Source organism: Pogona vitticeps, chromosome 2 (assembly GCF_051106095.1).
Source record: "Pogona vitticeps strain Pit_001003342236 chromosome 2, PviZW2.1, whole genome shotgun sequence".
NCBI classification, from domain to species: Eukaryota; Metazoa; Chordata; class Lepidosauria; order Squamata; family Agamidae; genus Pogona; species Pogona vitticeps.
In genome coordinates this window covers 97865718-97888503 of record NC_135784.1, presented here as the reverse complement: position 1 = coordinate 97888503, position 22786 = coordinate 97865718, and the positions used below count along the sequence as shown (strand labels likewise).

At 42.6% G+C, this 22786-nt stretch overlaps 1 protein-coding gene and 1 long non-coding RNA gene across 2 annotated transcripts in view; one reads left to right on the top strand and one right to left on the bottom strand.

Moving 5' to 3' along the window:
• Positions 1-22786, bottom strand: part of COL23A1 (collagen type XXIII alpha 1 chain) — a 412306-nt gene that overhangs the window by 49589 nt on the left and 339931 nt on the right. The window contains exons 9-24 of the mRNA XM_078385693.1: positions 12009-12125; positions 10951-10986; positions 5472-5498; positions 3657-3701; positions 2382-2444; positions 2233-2295; positions 2078-2140; positions 1390-1452; positions 1235-1297; positions 1100-1153; positions 949-1011; positions 802-864; positions 500-553; positions 349-411; positions 198-260; positions 56-109 (exon numbers count right to left, since the gene is read on the bottom strand). Of these exons, the coding sequence (XP_078241819.1) occupies positions 56-109; positions 198-260; positions 349-411; positions 500-553; positions 802-864; positions 949-1011; positions 1100-1153; positions 1235-1297; positions 1390-1452; positions 2078-2140; positions 2233-2295; positions 2382-2444; positions 3657-3701; positions 5472-5498; positions 10951-10986; positions 12009-12125 (954 nt within the window). The remainder of the gene's footprint in view (positions 1-55; positions 110-197; positions 261-348; positions 412-499; positions 554-801; positions 865-948; positions 1012-1099; positions 1154-1234; positions 1298-1389; positions 1453-2077; positions 2141-2232; positions 2296-2381; positions 2445-3656; positions 3702-5471; positions 5499-10950; positions 10987-12008; positions 12126-22786) is intronic.
• On the top strand, positions 14841-21807 carry LOC140704474 (uncharacterized). Its single transcript, XR_012083684.2, has 2 exons — positions 14841-19374; positions 21324-21807. It is a non-coding gene; the product is annotated as an uncharacterized LOC140704474 (long non-coding RNA).

The window sequence follows — 22786 nt, the reverse complement described above, 5'->3', positions numbered from 1 at the left end:
TCCAAGCAGAGCATGGGCTAATTTATTACAGTACTTCTTACCATGCTCTGCTTACCTTTGGTCCTCGGGGACCTTCCATGCCTTTTACTCCCATGCTTCCTGGTTCTCCCTGAAAGGTTTGAAGCACAACCAATGGATAGCTTGATTCTTAAGCACGGCACGGACTAATTTTCTACCACTTCCCATGCACTGCTTACCTTTGGCCCTGGGGGCCCATCTTTGCCTGTTCCTCCCACTGGGCCAGCGCTTCCTGGTTCTCCCTGAAAGGTTTGAAGCAGGAGCAATGGAAAGCTTTCTATATAAGCAGGGCATGGACTGATTTTCTACTGCTTCCCATAGACTGCTTACCTTTGGCCCTGGGGGCCCATCTTTGCCTGTTTCTCCCACTGGGCCAATGCTTCCTGGTTCTCCCTGGAAGGTTTGAAACAGGACAAATGGAAAACTCTATTCTTAAGCAGGGCATGGACTGATTTTCTACTACTTCCCATGCACTGCTTACCTTTGGCCCTGGGGGCCCTTCTGTCCCTTTTTCTCCCATGCTTCCCGGTTCTCCCTGAAAGGTTTGAAAGGGATGCAATCACAATAATAGAAACCTCTTTGTTTTTAAAAAGAGCATGGGCTTACTATTTTTACCCAACCTCTGCTCTCCATTGGCCCTGGTAGCCCATCTATACGTCTTTCTCCAATTTGGGCCAGTGTTTACTAGTTTTCCCCAGAATGGCCAAAAGAGTTGCAATGACAAATTCCCAGTTTCTAAGCAAGACATGGGCTAAGCAATTCAATTTTCCTATTACTGCTTACCTTTGGCCCTGGGGGCCCTTCTATGCCTCTCTCCCCTACTGGCCCAAAGCTTCCTGTTTCTCCCTGAAAAGTTTGAAAGACATGCAATGGGTGCTCCTTCTTAGAAGGGCATAGACGAACGTCCTAGCTCTTCCTTGCTCTCCTTACCTTTACCCCTGGCAGCCCATCTATGCCTCTTTCTCCCATTGGGCCAGTGCTTCCTGGTTCTCCCTAAAAGTTTTGAAAGAGGTGCAGTGAAAAGCTCAGTATTCAAGCAGGGCACGGGGTAACTTACTCTTTGTTCCCATGCACTGCTTACCTTTGGCCCTGGGACCCCTTCTGTGCCTTTTTCTCCCATGCTTCCTGGTTCTCCCTGGAAGATTTGAAAAAAAAAGATGCAAAGGAAAGGCCCGCCAGGTTTCTGTCTTACAATATTCTCACAAGGACTGCTTACCTTTGGCCCTGATGGCCCTTCTATGCCTCTCTCCCCCACTGGGCCAATGCTTCCTTGTTTTCCCTACAGGTTTTTAAAAAATGTGCAATGGAAAACTGTTAGTTTCCAAACAGCGCATATGCTAACCTTATTATGCATTCCCATGCGCTGCTTACCTTTGGCCCTGGTAGCCCTTCCATGCCTCTCTCCCCCATCGGGCCAGTGCTTCCTGGTTCTCCCTATAATGTTTGAAAAGTTTTAAATTATCAGTTCCTATGCAGAACATGAGTTTTTTACGATCTTTTCCAATGTGCTTCTTAACTTTGGCCCTGACAAGCCATCTGAGTCTTTTACTCTCATTGGGTGAATGCTTTCTGGTTCTTCCTATACTGTTTACAAGAGATGCCATGGAAAACTACATGTTTCTAAGTACTGCATATGGTAATGTCCCCACTACCACCACCATTTTGATGTTCTACTATAGTATTAGCAATTTTTGAAATCATTCTTCATCAAGTTTGATTTCAGTCTAGTGTGCAATATACCCAACTCATAATAAAATAAACATAAAATTTAAAAGTATATTATAAAAATAACCCAAACCAAACCAAACTCAAGGACAATAAGCCATAAAAACAATTTTAGATGCATTCATAAACAGCAGTGTCTGAATCTAGAATCTGAAAATAGGTAGCTGGCATATCTCCTTAGGGATTCCAAATGTAGATGTCGACACTGGGAATATTTTTCTTTGGAAGTATATAGTGCATATTTCAGTGAGGAAATGACTTGAAACAGTGTCTCAGCATAAGATCTCAAATCACAAGTACTGTGTTTTACTCTTTTTTCCTAGGCAGTACTTACTTTTGGCCCTGGTAGCCCATCTATGCCTCTTTCTCCCATTGGGCCAGTGCTTCCTGGTTCTCCCTGGAATGGTCAAAAAAGATGCAACAGAAACTCCCAAAGTCTAAGCAGGGCATGGGCTAATCTACTCTTTTCCTTTCCCATGCGCTTCTTACCTTTGGCCCTGGCAGCCCTTGTATTCCTCTTTCACCCACAGGGCCAATGCTTCCTTGGCTTCCCTGCAGTGTTTGAATAGTGCAAGGCAAGACTCAGTTCTTTAGTAGAGGTTTAGCAGCCTTACTCTCATATTCAGCATGATACATACCTTTGGCCCAGGTAGCCCATCTAAGCCTTTCTCTCCTGGGGGGCCAATACTTCCTTGTTCTCCCTGAAATGAATGCGAATTTAATATTAACACAGTACTAGTACTTCCCTTACAGACACAACTTTTAAAAAATTAACATTTGGTTAAAATGTTGCTTTCATTCTAAAATTAAAAATCTGTGTGTCTTTAGAGTACAATTTGAGCTCCTATCAATGTTCTCATATTCCATCAGCTATTTGTCACTCTTTCAAATGCCTGATAAGACAGGTGAAAAGCAGAACAAAAGTAAGTTCCTGATTCATGACAAAGAATGTTAAGTTTCCTTCCTATGACTGTGGGTGACCTTCTGCTGCAAAATATTGGTCACCAATACCTGACTGTGTGGCTATGTGCAATGGGGAATAACCTCACTAGCTGTGGCAGAGGAAATTAGAGCCCCTTTCTTGGGATTTGCTCCATTCATAAAACAAGTTAAATCAAAGTAATTTTCCTGCCCACATGATGCCAAGGCCAAATCAAATAAATCCAGCTCTTTTGGCTTGAAAACTGGAAGGGGAGAGTGTGTGCATAGTACTCATAGTACTCATAGTACACGGTGCTAGTACTCACCTCTCAGCAAAGCCTCTGCTCCTCTAAGCTGCCACTTCTTTTTTAAAATCAGCTCCCCTCCCAATCCTGTTTATTTATTCATTTATTTTTTTTAGCAACTTCAGGAACTCTCCCCAGCAAGATAAGGAGGCCATTGGGAGGAAGGAAGGCCTTCTTAAGGCAGTTCTTTTGAAGGTGCTTCAATTGGAACTACAAGTACAAGGCTTTTATCCTCCTCTGGCCTCTGTGGCCACATATATTGGAATGAACCAATTGCTCCAGTGCGATGCAGAGGCAAGGTAATTCACATTTCCCTTACTGTGCAGTCACAGCCTCAGTTTCATGGTGTGAACAGCTTCATTGCACTCAGATAATATGCATTCGAAAATCAAAGGAGAGACTCTTAATTAGGAGCAATCTGATGTTATTCCTATTGCATAGGCAGATCTACTCCAAAGTATCCTGGCCTTAGTTACCAAATATTTTGGGGGCCAGAATTTAATGTGATTAGCGATGTACTATAGCTCCCTATAGATCATCTTTTCTTTTTCTTTCAGGAAAAAAAATCCCTGCACTGATTCTTCACTGCTACCACCTATCCATCTTTCTATCTACCTCTCTATGCACACATATACACACAAGTGAAAACAGATTCCAGAACATACATGTCGGAGAAGTAGAGTTTACCTTTGGCCCTTGGATCCCTGGTTCTCCTGGAATTCCAGCTTCTCCCTGATGAAACAGAACACACCGGGTTAACACTAAAACACAGAAGCGCACTATGTCTACAAAGTCAGTGCTTATAGGCCTAACCTCAAAAATGACTGTTGAGTTTTTTAACTGTTCATTGGAAGTGAGAAAAAAAATCAGTTATTAACTTAGAGATGCCTTATTTTAAATGTATGTAAGTCAAGAAGACATTGATCACTGTCCACAGAATGCACTGACATTTAATTCTTACACCTGTTTCCTAATCCTTCTGGCTATATGCTGAACAGGACATATTAATCATAAAATGCTTTGGTTACAAACATTCCTTCACTACCTTGAAAAATAATGCATGAAATATTGCTCCTTATAGAGCCAATTTGTAAGTCTTAGGACATGATCACATGAGGTTACTGTGTTTCATCTTGGCCTAGTCATGCACAGATAAAACCCATTTCATCACCCTACTTACACTGCCAAATTCACGTGACTCGGTAGTAATTTGGGATCACATCATGGGGAAATGGGTGCTTATACTACTGCCTGCTTATGTTACACCCAAGGTCTTTCCTCCAAAATATATCACTATCGTTCTTATTTAGAAATTAAAATGCTAATAATTACATTTTGACTTCCCCAGGATCTATAAATAAAAAATAGCTGCCAGTTCTCCAAACTATGGTGGATAATCCTGATTTGTAGGGTTCACTCAAACCACAATTTACAATTTCAGTTGCAATGACAAAAAAATGGGATCAAACCAGGAGATATTCTGTTAAAATGAAGATGCAAGGAAAGGAAGGAGAGAGTTTTTTCATACTCTTCTAGACCAGGGGTCTCAAACTCAATTTACCTGGGGGCCACTGGAGGCAGAGCCTGGGTGAGGCTGGGCTGCATCACATTTTCTGCCAAGTGGAGCAAGAGCCCGAGGAAGCTGCCCAGGAGTTTCCTTAGCTGGCAGACAGGTGGGCTGGCTGGCAGGCTGCAGTTCCGGATGGAGGGGGCAAGAGGTGCTGTCTTGGGAGAGAGCCGGCGAGCAAGGCAACACTTTTTTTTACTCTTGACAGCAGAGGACATGTGGGTCCTTTGGGGGGGCAGGCAAGAGGGCAGGCAAGGCGGGGGCTGCAAACTATCGTCTGGCGGGCCACAAATGGCCCCCGGGCCACATGTTTGAGACCCCTGTTCTAGACCATCCTCTGAAGGCAAGGTTGATACAAGTGAAATATAAGGTGATGGCCAACCCATTCTGTATACAGAAGTTGACCACAGTGGTAGCTGAGACTTACCTCAGCACTGGAGACATAACATTATCCTCAGCTACACCACAGGACATTAGACTAGTTCACTGGGTGCAGTTTTCTAACAAATTATTCCTGTTTGTTTGCCACTCTGTCTGGAATTGGCTTGCTACATATTTAGATAGCTCCAGTGTGCACCACAGGAGGACAGCAAATCATGCACATCTCAATGGCTGCATCTGTGGCCTCTCTGCTTGCTCATTTTGTCATGGGCCACTCCTAGCAGCACTGACAATGGTGCATTAGATGAGGGAACCCTGGATCATATGTCAGACAAGGTCACTTCAGCAAGAGCACCAGCTCAGAAAATCAGGAATAGCTCACAGCGGGGGGGGGGGGGGGAACCTGTCCTAAATCACATGAGGGGCACATGACATTCATCATGTGACTTGAGGCTGCTGCCTCCACATGCCTAATGGCAGGACTTGCTTGGAGGATTGAGAACGTGACAGTGACATTATGGCAGCTTTTGATATATAAAAAATCAGTAACTTACCTTTTCCCCTGGATTACCAGGTCCACCCTTCAAAATAAGTACAGTAAGTAAGTAAGCAAGTAAGCAAACGAACGAACGAACGAACGAACGAATGAATGAATAAATAAATAAATAAAGCGAATTTTGTCAATAGGCAGAATTAAACATTTTTACTTTCATATAACACAAAGGGAAAAGTTGTAGTTTTTAAAGGAGTAGCCATGTAAGTCTGTGCAAGCATATCAGTCAAAAAAACAAAACAAACAAAAAACAAAAGCCAAATGCATTGCGGCACCTTAAAAACTGTTTTTAGATTTTGACGTGAGCTTTTGTGGATCGAGTCCACTTCTTCCTGTCTGAGGAAGTAGACTTGATCCATGAAAGCTCAGATTAAAATACAGCAGTTAGTCTTTAAGGTGTCACAATGCTTCTGTCACTTGTTTTTAGTTTGTTTTGTCTTTTGTCAGAAAGGAACAAATTATTCCTAGCTGATCTACAATGTATCTGTCCAAATGCAAACCAAAATAGTCTTCTCTAACAAAATGGTCTTTCTCTGACAACTGGTGCAATCTGCATTTAGAGGATCCGCAGGGATTAGGTACATCTTACTAATGGTACTCAACCACTTATTTTAAAGCATTTCCGCTTTAATTAGTATGAGAGTTCTCTATGATAAAAAGATTAAGGAATAATTTTAGAACAAATACGTTGCTGCTTTTATGGGCCGGGTGCTTTAATTTCTACCAATTCCAAATGGTTTAGAATTATGAAGATTAACTATTGTTAGACCAATGGAATTTACAATAATGGTGATTAACTATCTGTAGTACGAAACAGGGGTGTTGTGGGAGAGCAACAACTTTACCGAAAAATTTAAAATGGCACCACAGCTTTATTGCACTTTGATTTAATTATAGGACAAAGATTCAGGTGCTGTACCACCTGGCAGCTGACTGATGCAACCATAGAGCTGGAGCCTGGAAAAAGAAAGGGCTTGCACAACTGCAGTTGTTTCCCGTCCATTGCCCATATTCCTGGCACAACTGGAGGCCACTGATTTTTTGATATCCAACTCGCTGAGATTAAGTGGTCATTTGCTAGATGCATATTGAAATAGTGTCAAAATACTGTAAGAAGTCCGGAGTCTCTCAGGGGCATGCCAGGTCAGAAATCTGCATGCTAAGGTGAATTGCCAGCTGTCTTTCTGCACTCTGAAGTTATTGACTGGCATCCCATCCAAATGAGTGCTACCAAGAAAAGACAGCAGAGCAAATGATATTATTACTGATTTAACAGTATAAAGATAAAACTGTAAATATGTTGTTAACCTGTTGCTTTTCTCCTACAAGAATGCAGAAAGCTGCTGCATCCACAGAGAGAAATGTGCCCCTTATTTATTTATTTATTTATTTATTTATTTATTTATTTATTTATTTATTTATTTATTTATTTATTTAATTTATATGCCGCCCACTCTACCCAGAGGTCTCTGGGCGGCTTACAATAATTAAAATTCAATACAATAGAAACATTTGCATTGCAGCGAGTTCTGTTTATCTTCAGAAAATCAGAATACTTTCTTAACTGCCTCATACAAGTTCCCCCTTATGATCAGTTCTATTTATGAGTTGAAGAAAACATTTCCCAAAGCTTTCTGCACAGAAAGGACCAGACAGGCTCTCTATTAGAGAGTCAGCATTTTGATGCAGTCAGCAAATTTATAATTATCAATGTATTTTAGAATGTAATATGAACAAAAAGCCCCTGCATGTGCTGAATTCTTCATCCTATTATACAGATTCACTCCTGTACTGCAGTGAGTCCTGGACCCTTTGTGCACGGCAGGAGAGGAAGCAGAACACGTTCCATATGCACCATCAGAGGACTGGCGGGGGTGTGTGTGTCTCGCCGCAATCTGCGCCTTCGGAGGTCCCCCAGGGCTTCCCCTGCACCATCGGAGGACTGGCGTGGGTTCCCCATGCGGCTATTGCCACTTTCAGATGCCTCCCGGGGATTGCCCAGCACCATTTTTGAATTTCCCGCCCTTTCCCCCTGCCTTTTTCTGTTCGGAGGCTTGCCCAGCACCATCGGAGGACTGGCAGGGGGCCTCTGAAAGCAGCAATCGCAGTTGCTGGGGCCCCCCACCAGTTCTCCGATGGTGCTGGGGAAGCCTTTGGAGACTTGCCCAGCACCATTGGAGGACTGGCGGGGGTCCCCTCCGTGGCATTTGCTGCTTTCAGAGGCCTCCAAAGACTTCCCCAGCATCATTGGAAGACTGGTGCCCCCCGCAACTGCAATAGCCACGTGGGGGGACCCCCGCCAGTCCTCTGATGGTGCTTCCCCAGCTCCCTGCCTCGTAAGCGACTTTTTCAGACTTTTTTGGCCCACAGGAAGGCATTAATTAAATTTCAATGCATTCCTATGGGAAACTGCGCCTTGCAAGACAAAACCTTCGCAAGGTGACATGACTCGCGGAACGAATTATTTTCATCTTGCAAGGCCCCACTGTATACATTACTGAAACAGCGACGTCTACATCTATGTTGGCTTGGGCATGTCGTGAGAATCGCTGACGGCTGGATTCCAAAAGATCTCCTGTATGGAGAATTAGTGCAGGGAAAGAGCCCCAGAGGGCTGCGATACAAGGATATCTGCAAAAGTGGGATCAGAAGGCCTTAGGAATGGACCTCAACAGATGGGAATCTGAGCGTTCAGCCGGGAGGCAAGCGATGCATCATGGCCTCTCTCATTTTGAAGAGACACTTGTCCAGCAGGCCAAGACAAAGAGGCAGTCCCGAAGCCAGCAAAATCCAGGAGCTGGACAGGGGACAGATTGTGTTTGTCTTCAGTGTTGAAGGGATTGTCACTCTTGGCCTTCTCAGCCACACTAGACGCTGTTCCAAGGCCTCCGTACAGAGCGTGTTACCATAGTCTTTTGAGACTGAAGGATGCCTACCGTATTTGCCGGCGTACAAGATGACTGGGCATATAAGACGACCCCCCCCCAACATTTCTACTCAAAATATAGAGTGGATGGCTCTGCTGCGATGGTGGCGGCGGCTGCCTGGGGCTCTGCCCGGGCCCACACTGCAAGTTTATGGCCGGCGAGGAGGAGGGCGAGGAGGAGGGGAAGTGGCCGGGTGGGCAGCGGAGGAGGAGGAGGGGAAGCAGCTTTCGGGCGGCGGGTGGGCGAGCGGGCAGCTGGCTCAGTGGCGTGGGACGGCGGGCAGCCTGGTGGCAGGCTCTGGCCGATCAGGCATGGCCAGCTCTGCTTCCCTCCCTCCGGACCGACCACCTGCCTGCCCGCCTGCCTTCCTCCCCGGCCGGCGTGGCCCCACATCACTCAGTCAATGGCGGCGCGGCGGCTCCTTCCTGGCCCAACTGAAGTGCACCCAGTGTATAAGACGACCCCCCCACTTGGAGGCATGTTTTTGGGCCAAAAAAAGTGGTCTTATATGCCGGCAAATACGGTAATCTATACAGAGCATCTCAAAGCAAATATTAAAAATCAGGGTGTGATCAGACAATGAGAAAAGATTGCATCACACCAGAAAGGGCTGCTTTTCTGGAAGCAATCTCTCTTAAATCAAGTCTTCTGTCCATTGATGAACTGCTCTAGTCTGGTCCCCAAAAATAGTAATTTTACTGTTGGACCAAAAATGTTCTGTTTGGGCATGCACTAGGGTTGGACTGGTTTGCAACTTTATGTATGAAAATAGCTCACACTGGGTCATGTCACAAGCAGTGAAAAGATACAAATTATCTGATCACACACTCAGTGAGGACCTGCAGCTGATTGCCAAAGGCAGGTATAAAACTGAGCAATCAGAGAGCAGAAAAACCAAGCAATAAATTAGTACAATCACACTTGATAATGGATGCATTGCCTAGGTAAATAAACCAAATAGTCAATAAGAGACAGAAATCTCTAGAATATCTTAGAATTAAGAATAGAATATCTTACATGGAAAAGTGGACAAAATAAATATACACTGCAGTATATAACTGAAGAACAGTGAGGAAGTATCCTCAACCAAATTGCTTTTGCTTGGAAAGTAACCCTACAAACCAAATTAAGCCAAATAAATATAACAACTTTTTCATTACATGAAGAATCATGAATGAATTTAATAAGTGAACTAAGTGGGGAAAAGAGGGGACAGACGTATTTAAGACATCTTTGAGGAGCCTCATAACACAGTGGTTAAACTGCAGCCAAAAGTTGTGTTCATGACCCAGGATTCAATCCTAGGTAGCTGGGTCAAGGTTGACTCAGCCTTCTCACCTTCCGAGGTTGGGAAAATAAGTACCCAGCTTGAGGGGGGGGGGAATGGGACAATCTGTAGCCTGCCCATTGACTGCTGCCACCGTCACCCGATCGCAAGGAGACGATCACTGGAGGAGTCAATCGGGTGGCAACAGTCAATGGGCAGCAGCCAGAGGCGGCCAAGCTGGGCTGCTTCTTCACCTCAGTCTCCGCCTCCTGCTGCTGCTGCCTCTGCTGCTGGAGCCCTTTGACCACTTCTTTTCCCTGCCTTTTGCTAAGCCATGGGGCTTAGAGAGAGGGAAAAAAGGGAGAAGCAGCACTTCACAAAAGGCAGGGAAAAGCGGCGGTCAAAGGGAGCCCTTTGATCCCTGCTTTCCCCTTCCTTTTGCTAAGCTCCGTGTCTTATACAATGGGTCGTCTTATTAACAGGAAAATATGGTACACACAACAGAGTGGATGAGATACTAAGTTTGAGGGAGACTGCATATATCAAGGTTGCCTCTAAGATATGCAACTGTGTGCATGACTCCACCCCCTCCATGTAGCTTTCCTCCTCTGCACAGCCCCTTTGATTCCCGTTGCGTTGGAATCCAGCATGCCGGGTTGGAGTCATGCACGCATGGAGGGGAGAAGTCACACGCAAAAGAGACAGAGCCCTGCCCAGCAAGGCTGAAAATTAGAGGGTACGTTGGAATAAATACAATGAAATTTCACTACCATAAAATAAAGAAAAAGACTGTCTGTCTGTCTGTCTGTCTGTCTCTCTCTCTCTCTCTCTCTCTCTATCTATGAAGCACTACCATGAAATAAAGAAAAAGCATTAGCAGGTCCTAGCAACAGAATACAACACAAACATCCAAAATGTGAGGTGGGGAAGTACGAGAAAGACAGAGGGGAAGAACACAGCAGTGCTTGAAGAAGATTCACCCTCTCTCTTCCGAGGTCTTGTGGTGTGGTACAGGGCAGAAAGCTGGGCCGGCCATTTCAGTTTCTTGACAATTCAAGGCTGACAGCTGTTGTTCTAACCTCAGCTTAGCACAGATACTGATAACGTGTTTTGTGTTAGTGATTAGGAAGCAAAGCCAGAGTTAGAAGAGTGGCCTGAGGTTACCACCAGCAAGCATAAAAGAAAAAGCATGCACCCCTGAGCTACACTTAGGCAAGAATCCATTGCTTGAGATATGAAAATCAATTCATTATTGCTGATTTTAACATCGTGGATCCGATACTAACCATAATACCAGCTTCTCCACGTTCTCCTTTCTCACCCTAGAAAGGAACACATTTCAAAATTGAATCTCTTTTAGAAATCCCTTTTCTAAAAGCCAACTTTAAAATGCATCAGTGAAGGAAAGAAACTTAAGGAGATAGTTTTTCAAACTATATAATATCTTTTTTTTGGTAACAAGAACTTGTTATGTCATTGACCTGGAGGCACATGCGCATGTGATGTCCTAATTACTTTGAGTAGTATTATTCATTACCCTGCTCTTGATGCATGTAGAAATATTATAGGTCTGTATATCTTGGATAATTTGACTTATATTGAATACCACAACAATGCAACTCTTCATCTATTTTTGCTCTATAAATAATTACTGTGAAGCCTGCCATCAGTCTAATTCAGCCATGTGGAATTTGTAACTTATTTCAAAAGACTGAAAAAGAATAACTAACTAATAAAAAACATTATGACAGTAATTTTTCTGTCACCTGCCATTCAGGACAGACTCTTCAAACAAGTTTAAAATCGCCTTTAGTGACTGTTGATGTTAGGAAAAAGAGCATAATTAATGTGATGAACTTTTAATCTAATCTATCTATCTATCTATCTATCTATCTATCTATCTATCTATCCATCCATCCATCCATCCATCCATCCATCCATCCATCCATCCATCCATCCATCCATCCATCCATCCATCCATCCATCCATCCATCCATCCATCCATCCATCCATCCATCCAATGTACAAGTGCTAAGCACTGACAACAGTTGTACCAGAATTAGTTTGTTGAAAAATGTAAGGACAGGCTAGCAAACATGGCTAGTATCGCCAGTCTTAACGGCCAGTTCCATCACTAGATCTGGGAACTGATAAGTAAGCTTCTTTCACTCTGATTGTCAATTTGTAAAAATGCCATCTCCTTTTACCAGCTCCTTCCTACAACAAAGGTCAAGCTGGAGGACCTTCTACTACTACTTCACATGCAAGCAGTTATCCTTCTGAAACATGCACCTGAGTTTAAAAGCTATGTTGGCTATTCACTCTGCCTTACAGGGAACCTTACAGGGAAGCCTTGGGGACCCCTTGGGCCATCTTTTCCTGTGTCTCCTGGGGGCCCTCTTGTACCCGGTTGCCCAGGAGGGCCTGGTGGGCCAGCAGCGCCATCTTTGCCTGGATCTCCCTATAAGAAGTTTGAACATAAAATTACACAAAGTGGAATAATAAATAAATAAGTAAATAAGTAAATAAGTAAGTAAATAAGTAAATAAGTAAATAAGTAAATAAGTAAATAAGTAAATTAATAATAATAATAATAATAATAATAATAATAATAATAATAATAATAATAATAATAATAATAATAATAATAATAATAATAATAATAATAATAATAACTACTGGACGGATTATATCTGTGAATGATAAAAACCAACAACAGGAAACATAGTAAGCAAAACGGTTAATACAGTACTGGAAACAATTGACTGTTAATGAAGGGATTGTATCTGTGAATGAGAGAGATGACATAAAACAAGAAAAAACAAGGGTTATTATAATATGAAATATTAACCATTAATGGAGACACTGTATCTGTAAGTGAGAAAGACGGTAGGAAACAAGGGAGAGGAACTTGTTACGTTTTGTATGCAAGAATAAAACTGACCATTAATAGAAAATGCCTAATCATTTAACAGTAGAAAATGTTACTGTGACTAAATAGATTTGTGCCTATAGGCCTAAAGGTTTGTGTGTGTGTGTGTGTGTGTGTGTGTGTGTGTGTGTGTGTGTGTGTGTGTGTGTGTGTGTGTGTGTGTGTGTGTGTGTGTGTGTGTGTGTGTGTGTGTGTTTTAAACCCATCCCTAACTTTTTTTACCTAACAGATACACTGTTTTAAATACCGCTACCCTATCTGTGTCATGTTTACTACAGATTGATAGTACTCAATTGCTTCTGTCTGCAGACAATGAATAGTGTTGCTGATCCCTAATTTTACCAAGCAAACGTGTATTTCTTAAATGTCTTGCACCTTCCAATGAAGAACACTTTCTGAACGACTACAAGGTGGCCTCTGATTCTTTATGATTTCACTGCACTGTTTTAAGAAAGCAGAGATCTAAAACACTACTACTACTGCAGTAGGGTAAATTTTTGAAACTTTAAGGGCACGCATTCTCCCACCACCACCACTTCTCAACTTGATAACTTACAGGTCAGGTGCAGCATTTCCAAAACTGGATGCTTCATTTAAATGTATAGAGAAGCCAACTGAATTTTAAATTTAAAAATAAAATAAGAACAAGTCTCAGGTGCATCCTAGTTAATTTTTACTTGGGTGTATGCATTACATTCAGCTCTCCCTTTACTTTCATGAACATGAATGCTAGTTACCAGCATTTCTCAGCAGTCTCCTATCAAGGTGATTATTTCATCCAGATCTGCTTAGCTTCAGCACGGCTTTGGCTTTTTCTTTTCTCTCTAAATTGGGACAATTCCTGGCCCAACAGATACTGATGAATTTCTAGGCTCCCTCAACATTAGCTATGTTGTTTGGAATGGATGGGAGCTACAGTCCAACATCCAAAGGGTCACCTTTCCCAGTCCCTGCCTTCACTATTTAATTGTTCTCTAGGAAAGCATAGCTAGTGGCTTGCTTACAGTTTTATATGTTTGGTGTTTTTTTGTTTTTTTTTAAAAAAAACAATATCTGTTGAAAATGCAACAGAAGAGAAAGGATTTGGATGTCACAGCAAGCACACACACAGAATTACAACACAGGCACACATCAATACAACATGCTCAAGGCGCAGGTAGTTTTATTGTCAAAAGAATCAAAACAAACATAATAATAGATGTCTAATATAGTGAGCTGACAATGTAATACAGTGGTGCCCCGTATAGCGAGGTTAATCCGTTCCGGATTAACCTTCGCTATACGAAATCTTCGCTAAGCGGGAAGTAAAAAGCCATTGGAACGCATTAAACTTCATTTAATGCGTTCCAAATCGGCCCTAAACTTCCCACTTAGAGAAGTTTCCTGGCCCCGGGCAGCCATTTTCGCGCCCTCCCCTCGCTTGCCGAGGGCGCGAAAACGCTGCGGGGGGCCATTTCGGGTCGTTTTGAAGCCGCAAAACAGCTGTTTTGCGGCTTCAAAACGGACCCGAAATGGCCCCGCGCGGGGTTTTCGCACCCTTGGCAAGCGAGGGGAGGGCGCGAAAACGCCGCGCGGGGCCATTTCGGGTTGCCCGCGGCCGTTTTGAAGCCGCAAAACAGCTGTTTTGCGGCTTCAAAACGGCCGCGGGCAACCCGAAATGGCCCTGCGCGGCGTTTTCGCGCCCTTGGCAAGCGAGGGGAGGGCGCGAAAACGCGGCGCAGGGCCATTTCGGGTCCTCCGCCGCCGTTTTGAAGCCGCAAAACAGCTGTTTTGCGGCTTCAAAACGGACCTGGAATGGCCCCACGCCGCGTTTTTGCGCCCTCCCCTCGCTTGCCGAGGGCGCGAAAACACAGCGCGGGGCCGTTTCGGGTCCTCCCGCGCCCATTTTGGAGCCGCCGATCAGCTGATCGGCGGCTCCAAAATGGCCGCGGGACGCCCAATCGTCGCAAAGCGAGTTGCGGCGATTGGGTGCTCCGTATAGCGATCCCGAAAAAGGGGATCGCTATACGGATTCGTCGTTGTACGGTGCACTCGCTAAGCGAGGCACCACTGTAAATGCATTGGCAATGTGGCCACAGTCCAGAGTATCATTCAATGGAGTGTGTCTGACAGAGCTTTTAATCTCCTCCTTCAAACAGCAGCCTTGTGTCATTAAACGGCAAGCTGTATTTGAAATTTAAGGTAGTTTCAGAAACAGCACCATGGAATAGATAAACAGCCTATTCTGAAAACGGATGCTGCCTTTAAAATTGTTTCATGTACAAAATATCTACAAATCCTATTCCAACCACATTCATAGCTTTTATCTGAAGCAAGGCATTTAAAAACATAAAAACAAAAAGATTAGAAAACTGAGAAAATGGGTTTGCTCCAATGAGTTTCAGGCTAAGCAAAGCATTTAAATGAGGCCTCCAAAATCTATCATTTGGATTACCATGACTGTCAAATGCCATTACTATAGCCTTGATTATGCACCCGGGGAAAACAAGGATTTACCATTCTAGGGTTGATTTGGGTGAACATATGGAAATTGCACTGAAACCCATACAAAAAGGATGGGTTATTAAATTCTTTATAACACCTGGGTGGGATGTCCACAGTGACAGACTAGTTTTTAATATCAACCTCCTATAAAACAGAACCTTAATTGCAAGACTGAACTGGATATTTTTCCAAGTTTCTAGTTCAGAATATTTCTTTCCTGACTACCCTATTTCCCTGAAAATAAGACCTAACCTGAAAGTAAGCCCTAGTAGGATTTTTCAGGATGCCCTTAATATAAGCCCTACCCCAAAAATAAGCCCCAGTTAAGTGAAACCCCCACCCTCCACCACTGTGCAGCAACCAGAAGAAGATGGCATGACTGTATTTGAATAAACGTAGATTGTACATGTAAAAAATAAGGCATCCCCTGAAAATAAGCCCTAATGCGTTTTTTTGGAGCAAAAATTAATATATGACCCTGTCTTATTTTCAGGGAAACACGGTAATGGAATAAGTGTAGGCTAAAAATAAAGAGCTCAAGCTCTTTTATGTTCTGCAGTGTATTATTTTTTATTTGACAGGTGTTTCAAATCTGCTGTTCATGACATGGCCATGCTAAAGCCATAGTTCTAAAACAGTACATTAAATAAATTTCTCATGCTTTAAATGCTTAGGGCAAAAATGCCACAAACACTTATTGACATTGTGTAGACTGAAAATCTTCTGTGCAGAAACTATTAATAATATTATGCAATGTGCATGGCATTCAGAACATGCCATAATATATATTTAGCTGTGAACCTAGATAGGTCTATCTGATTGGCAACTAATACAGTATTTCTGGGGTATATACAGAATGGCTGAGGTCTAATGATGGCACAGTCACAGACCAGAAATATGATTTCAGGTTTTGTCTAATACAGAGACTCCTAAATTCAACCATATGTGTTTTGACTTAAGAAGTATGGGCCATACAAGTTATCTGCCTTTTCAACCATTAGTCATCAAAGATTAACAAGCTTGAGACAAAAACTGTATTTTTAGACGCCAGATATTTCACGATGCTTAGGAGGAGGACCTAAGGCCTACCGTATTTTTCTGTGTATAAAATGACACTTTTTACTTAAATAATGAAACATAAAATTGAGGGTTGTTTTATACACAGAAGGCAGCCGCTTTCCCTGCCTTTTGTGAAGCCACAGGGTAAAGCAGCCATGTAAGGGTGGCACGCTCGCACCCCTTTGATCCTGAAGCAGACATGAAAGGGCTTCATGATCAAAGGGGTGCGAGCGTGCCGCCCTTTCACGGCTGTGTTACCCATTTCCTAAGCCCCATGGGGCCTAGGAAGTGGGTAATGCAGCCTTTAAAGGGTGGCAGGATCGCACCCCTTTGATCCTGAAGCAGCCGTGAAAGGGCTTCAGGACTAAAGGGGTGCGATGGTGCAAATTTTCTAATTTGGGGGTTAGAAAAGGGGGGGTCGTCTTATACATTGAGTCATCTTGTAAACAGAAAAATATGGTAATATTCAGAGAGATTAAGGGTATGTTGGGGCACTCTCACTGTAGATAGCAAGTAGTGACTCATATGATGGAGCAACCCTCTCTACAAAATTTCGTTGCATATAAAAGATCACATGTCAGGGAGAAGTGGTAGCATAGCCTTATCCCTGATATGCCACAATTTCATGTTCAGGGGTGGGTTTTGTTTGTTTATTTTAGGTATGAAATCACATGAGTATTTACTGTCTGTGAGTCCTGTATTCATGTGATTCAAGGGCAGAAACAGTGGATAATTTTTTAAAAAGTTTAAGGAATTTCCTTTGTTTCCAATATGTGTCCTAAACCTTTCAGGCAAAATATTTTGTAATTGCTGGTGACCAATGCAGTTCTGCACCACTGCAAATGAGACTTAAATATTTTATCTAGTGTGCCTACTGGCTGTGGCTTTGCGGATTTGAAAAGTAAGATCTGCTTTCAAGAAAGCAAACACTGCTCTGCTAATGTTTTATTGCTATTTTGGTACAATACTGTTAGAATGGAAAGTAATTCTGATTCCAGTTGTTATGCATTGCATTTTCTTTATGACTTAGAATGTGAAAGAACAGAAGAATAAAAGAGCAGAGGTGAAGGAAGTATAATCAGATTTTAAATTAGAAAATTAAAAGAAAACTCACAAGAAAACATAGCAAGCCAGAAGATTAAAAGTGATTCTACCTTAAAGATACGACGGCTAAAAATATGCTGGTCAGACAGAAATCCATGACTGAGGCGAGGAAAAGCCATCTAGTCAATGGGTGGCAGGAAACACAAACAGGTCAACACAAATGTTATGAAGATAGAGAAAGCTGTGAAGGTTTGTTCAGCATTATACAAGAGAGAGACTCCAGTAGGGAAGAATCAGTTGGTATCATGAAATGAAATGCCCAAGATGAACCAAGAAACAGCAACAACTGCTACCAAGACAATGACTACTCAACATTGGTGTCATGAGACAAAGTTTTCCAGTAGTTTGACAAAGCCAATAAAAGCAAGAATCTTATTCACACATTAATGGGTTGCAGTTTAAGATAATGTACACCTTTTCTTTAACAAATAACACACATATTACTTCAGCAATCATGATTTGACAGTAGTGTCTCCTAGCAACAAATATACCTCCACCAAGGGACAATTCAAATGCCTTTCAGCTTTATAATGCTGGAATACTTTAACCATTTGGATAATACATTTTTTAGTTCTGTATTTTGAACAGTGACACTGAAATGTTAAGTTTTTGAATGTTTGCATTACGGTTTTAAAGTCTCATATCAAATATAAATTCCTTAATAATTAAAATATTTAGAGTTAGGTATGCATGAATATCCTCTTTCCAATAATTAAATATTAATTTTCTGGGTCACCTTAGTATGTAATCAAGATCATTCTCAAACACTTTTAATCTACGCTAGTATGCAATTTATATATGTATACTAAAATGGAGGAGCCCTATAATTCAGGGGCAGAACATACATTTTGGAGGCGAAGATTCAAGAACTAGTTCCTTCAATTTCAAGAAAGCAGCAGAAAGGCTCCAATCTAAAACCCTGGAGAGCTCTAAGGCCAGTCACTGTAGATAATGCGAAGCTAGACTAACCAGTGATCTGATGTGGTATAAAGCAATTAGGCACAGTAGAAGCTTCAAAGATAATCCAAAAACATGTTTTAATTGTTATGCTAGTTGTGGGTGAGTAACCAAAGCAGTTAAACCAACATTAAAGATACAGTACTAGATAATCCAAAATATGTACAATTTTACCTCGACATAAACATCATATTAGAAATTTGTAGGATATCTAAATGTTTAACTTTATGAAGCTGCAATCCTAAAGATATTTGCTAGGAACCAATCTCCACTGAAGACAGTGGGACTCATGTAGGAAGAAACCTGCATAAGATTGTATTGCATGACCTCTGAATTTGAGCTAAATTGTAAAACCATTCACATGGCTGTGTGCCAAATTGTCAAATTCAATAAATCTCATTTATATTTAAGTATGTTACACCCCAAAATAAAGTGTAATCTGAATTACCGTACATACTTATTAGTAGCTTAAATATAGAAAATCATGAGCATGGCTAGTGCACCAGCTCTAAAACATTGGATAAAGCCAATGTTTTATAGTCAAGTGAATCTAACACATCTGCTTGAAAGGAAATAATTATAATTGTATATGGTCATGGAAGCTTTCCAGAAAGCTCATCTTCCTTATAAAAATAAAAGGGAAAACAAAGGAGATGGATTTATTTATTTATCTATTTTATTTATAGGCCACCTTTCTTCCGACAAGGAGACTCATGGCAGATCACAATAGTAAAAAGAGGAAAAAAACCCACAGTAAGTTATACATTAAAAAAACATTAAACTATATAAGTGATTAAAATACACTGAATGATTAAAAATGTGTAACACATTAAATACTATCTTAACGAAGAATTCACCAAATATTGCAGTATTTAGAGAATTTCAAATATATCCACATCCAAATTTAATAGTACCAAATATCTGTAATAATAATTCCTAATACTAAAATCCCATTTACTTATGGATTAGAAAGCAAATGGCTAGGTTTCTGCTTGCTAGAGGAAGAAGTGAAAATGAAACCTATTTCTTAGGCATCCTGGAGCAATTTCTTGAGAAATGAAATTTAAAGACACTCCGGCACCAACAGCAATCTGGGCAGAGAAGTCAGTGTCTCCTGGTTGGAGTTGCCATGACTTTCCCAAGGGAGGAAGGGGCTGGGATGAAAGCAAGACCTGTAAGTGATGTCCGCACCATTACCAACTACCATTCCGAATCACTCTTACCTGCAGGATGATGCCAGATTTATACTGGGGTATCAGGCAACTGCTTGCCATATCCTGGACTGGGGTGCAGTAGCAATTGGCCACAGCAGAGCTGGTGTATTTTACGAATGACATCTGGAGCAGCCAGGATGCAAAACATGCCTGTCTCTCCCTGACCAGGACACTGGGGGAGGTGGAGACATTACGCATAGGGTGACATACAAGGGCAGGATACAGATGGGCCCTGTTGAATGCGGCTGTGATGGAGGGAGGCCGCACAGTTCAGAGCACTCAATAGGCTGTGGGGGATGTGTTGCAGCACTAGAGTCCAGCTGCAGAAAGGCAAGGTCTGTTTGACACAGACAGCAGGGCAAACAAACATGGTGGCAGCACTGCAGGCTGGGAGCATGAAAAGCGGTGCTGTGTATGGCCCACACTTTCAGCCTAGTAGTTTGAGGAGCTTTGCAAGACATTGAAGACATATGCACATCTGATATAACTGGCTTGGTCAGAAAGGAGGCACCACCCAATCCAGGATGTGACAATTCAATGGAACTCCACTTTCTACCTGCTTGAATGAGTGCTGGAGCAGCAAAGGGCGCTCCATGAGCTGGCACTGGAGGCTTCTAATGGTGTGGCTGCTTCTCTGGACAGAGAAAAATGGGACATTATGGGTCAAGTGGTGTATGTCCTCTGAAGCTTAGAGAGTGCCACAGAGGTCCTTAGCGGGGAGACAACCATCCTTAACCAGGCAATCCCAATGCTCCAGGGCTTGGTTGGCATGATTGAGGGGGGGGCATAAGGAGGGACAGTCTAGGTGGGTGGGGAATTCCATACAGGGAGAACAGCATTTTTTTTTCTGTCCAGAAGTGGTGGCCCTGGCCAGCAAGTTAAAGGTCCTGCTCCGCTACAGATTTGTCTCCTTGTGTAAGGAGGAGGACTACATTCTATCAACTTTCTTGTGCTCCCATATTAAACTGTGAGCAATAGATATTCAGCAGCAGCAAGAGGGGGGCATTGCCGGGCAACTTTCCATCACATGCAGCAACTGCTAGTGAAGAAGGTTTGGCTAGCACTGAGGGGTCACACAAAGCAGGAAAAATCTAGCCATGTCCATAGCACCCCAAATAGCAACACCAGCAGTTGTATTTTAAAGTCAATGCCTCTCATCCCTGCAACAACAGGACAAGCTTTCTAGGACACTGTCATGTAAGTGGGGACTGTCTTCCAGAGACTCCATGCCAGAGAAAGGACATTAGAGTAGGGGTGTATATGCAGGAGCCCTGCCAGCCCAGAGCGACTCATCCCTTGTTTTACTGGACGAGAGGAAGTCTGTTCAAAGAGGTCTGGCTAAGGTGGCAGTGGGACTGCTGTCTTGCCCACCAACTAGTGTACCCGGTGAGAGAGTGTTCTCGTGCTCATGGCTAGAACTTGGATCTATAGAAAAACCTACTTTCCTTAAGGACAACCTACCACTGCTGGGTTTCCCTGAAGTCCCCTTTAAGTGAAAGAGAATCACACGCCCTGCTCACAGTACTAGGTAGGTCTCTTTCCTTCTTCCAACGGCTACTCCAAGACTGCTCACTCACTCGGCTGTGCTGTGCCCCCTGCTGCTGCCACAGTTCCCACCCACAAAAGGCTAATAGGTTGCTCCAGTCTACCCACCAGTGCTCCTTAGGGTATTAGCCCATTCCCCGGTATAACCTGCCTTCTGTTTCCCCAATGCTGCTGGCATTTCCTGCTGCTATTCCCATTGTTCAGGATTCAGTCTGTATGCCCATTACAGTTGTCATGGTTGAGCTTACGTGGATTAAAACCTGTATGAAGATGGTTTATGTAGTTGTGAAGAAATGTAAAATGGATCCATATTGGTTCTGTGTAAGAATGATTTTGTATGATGGGAATATTGTTTTTACTTTAGGCCAGAACAGCCAAGACAAGATAAGAAGACCAGACACTTGTTATGGCGGAGAAGAGAACAGACGGGGGCTAACACGAGAAGAGAAGGAGGGGATTACTTCTACCACCTTACACCATGACTGGATGACATTGTGGGAGACGAAGGAGACAGGAGGAGTCTAGAAGATAGAAAAATGAACTGTTTGCCATGTGCAGTGTTCCTTCTTTTTTCCTATTGCCCTGTGTTAGGAAAAGGACTTGGGAGATGTAGAGAGTTGAAGAAAGAGAAGAGGGGAGGCTTTATGCCTTTTGCCTACCCTAAGGAAAGCTTTCAGAGATTTTTTTTAGTGCTTTTGTAATCAAAAGGGAATTAGTGCTTTAATTGTAATTGTAACAAGCCTTGGAAATGTATTACTGCTATGCTTATGCATCAAACTGAATTTATTCTGTAAATCTATATTTTTTAAATTTAAAAGATCAATTATAAAATCTTTTGGTCTTCTGAACAGCATAGCCTGTCGCAGCCATTCCCAGAGGGGGAGGCAAGGCCACAGAACACTACTGAATCCTACTTTATTGAGCTTTAGTAGATTTTAGGACTACAAAGCTCATGTGTATCTTCTTGCTGAACTTAATTAAGCGTAAGCAAGAATCTTTTTAGGACCTTTTTAGGTTGTCTGCCCGGACTGAGGTACTCAAGTGCAAGCAATCTGGATGGGGAAAGTGAAGCAGAAGCACAGAATTTGTATCAGAAGCCTTGCTACCTTCTTTTGATAGAATAATTTTCTCTACTGATTAGGAAAAACTGCGTACAAATTTATTAAAATCTTAGCTGAAGGGCAGTTGACCCTCTCAATCTGACATATCTGTTTTGGCATAATACAGTGGGGTCTTGCCTTGAGAACTTAATCCGTATTGGAAGGCGGTTCTCAAGTCAAAAAGTCTGTAGGTCAAGTCTCCATTGACCTATAGTGCATTGAAAACCGATTAATCCCGTAACAGGCCGTTTTTGTTCCAATTTGGTTTTTTTGTGGACTGTAAGTCAATTCTCCGGCTGCAAGTCAAACCTAAATTTTGTGGCCAGAGAAGTCTGTAACTCAAAAAGTCTGTAAGTCAAGCCGTCTGTAAGTCAAGGGTCCACTGTAGCTAGCACTGTGAAAGAAGCAACACTTTCTCACTTTCTCCCCCACAGCCTCAGAAAGTCTCTCTCTGTCATTCTCTCTCTCTCTCTCTCTCTCTCTCTCTCTCTCTCATCTGTCTGTAATAAAGAACAACATATGTGCCCAGGATGTAGCCAGGAACCCACTTGGAAAACAAAGAGTGATGATCGTAAGTAGTGAAGTTGGATGACTTAATGCATAGGACCTGGCATTTTACCACATCTTGTTTCTATATACTGTGACAAAAGAGGACTTCTACAGCGTGGCAGCATTACAAATGCTTTGCCTTGTGTTTGATTTGGTTCTTGTTTTGAGCCACACAAAC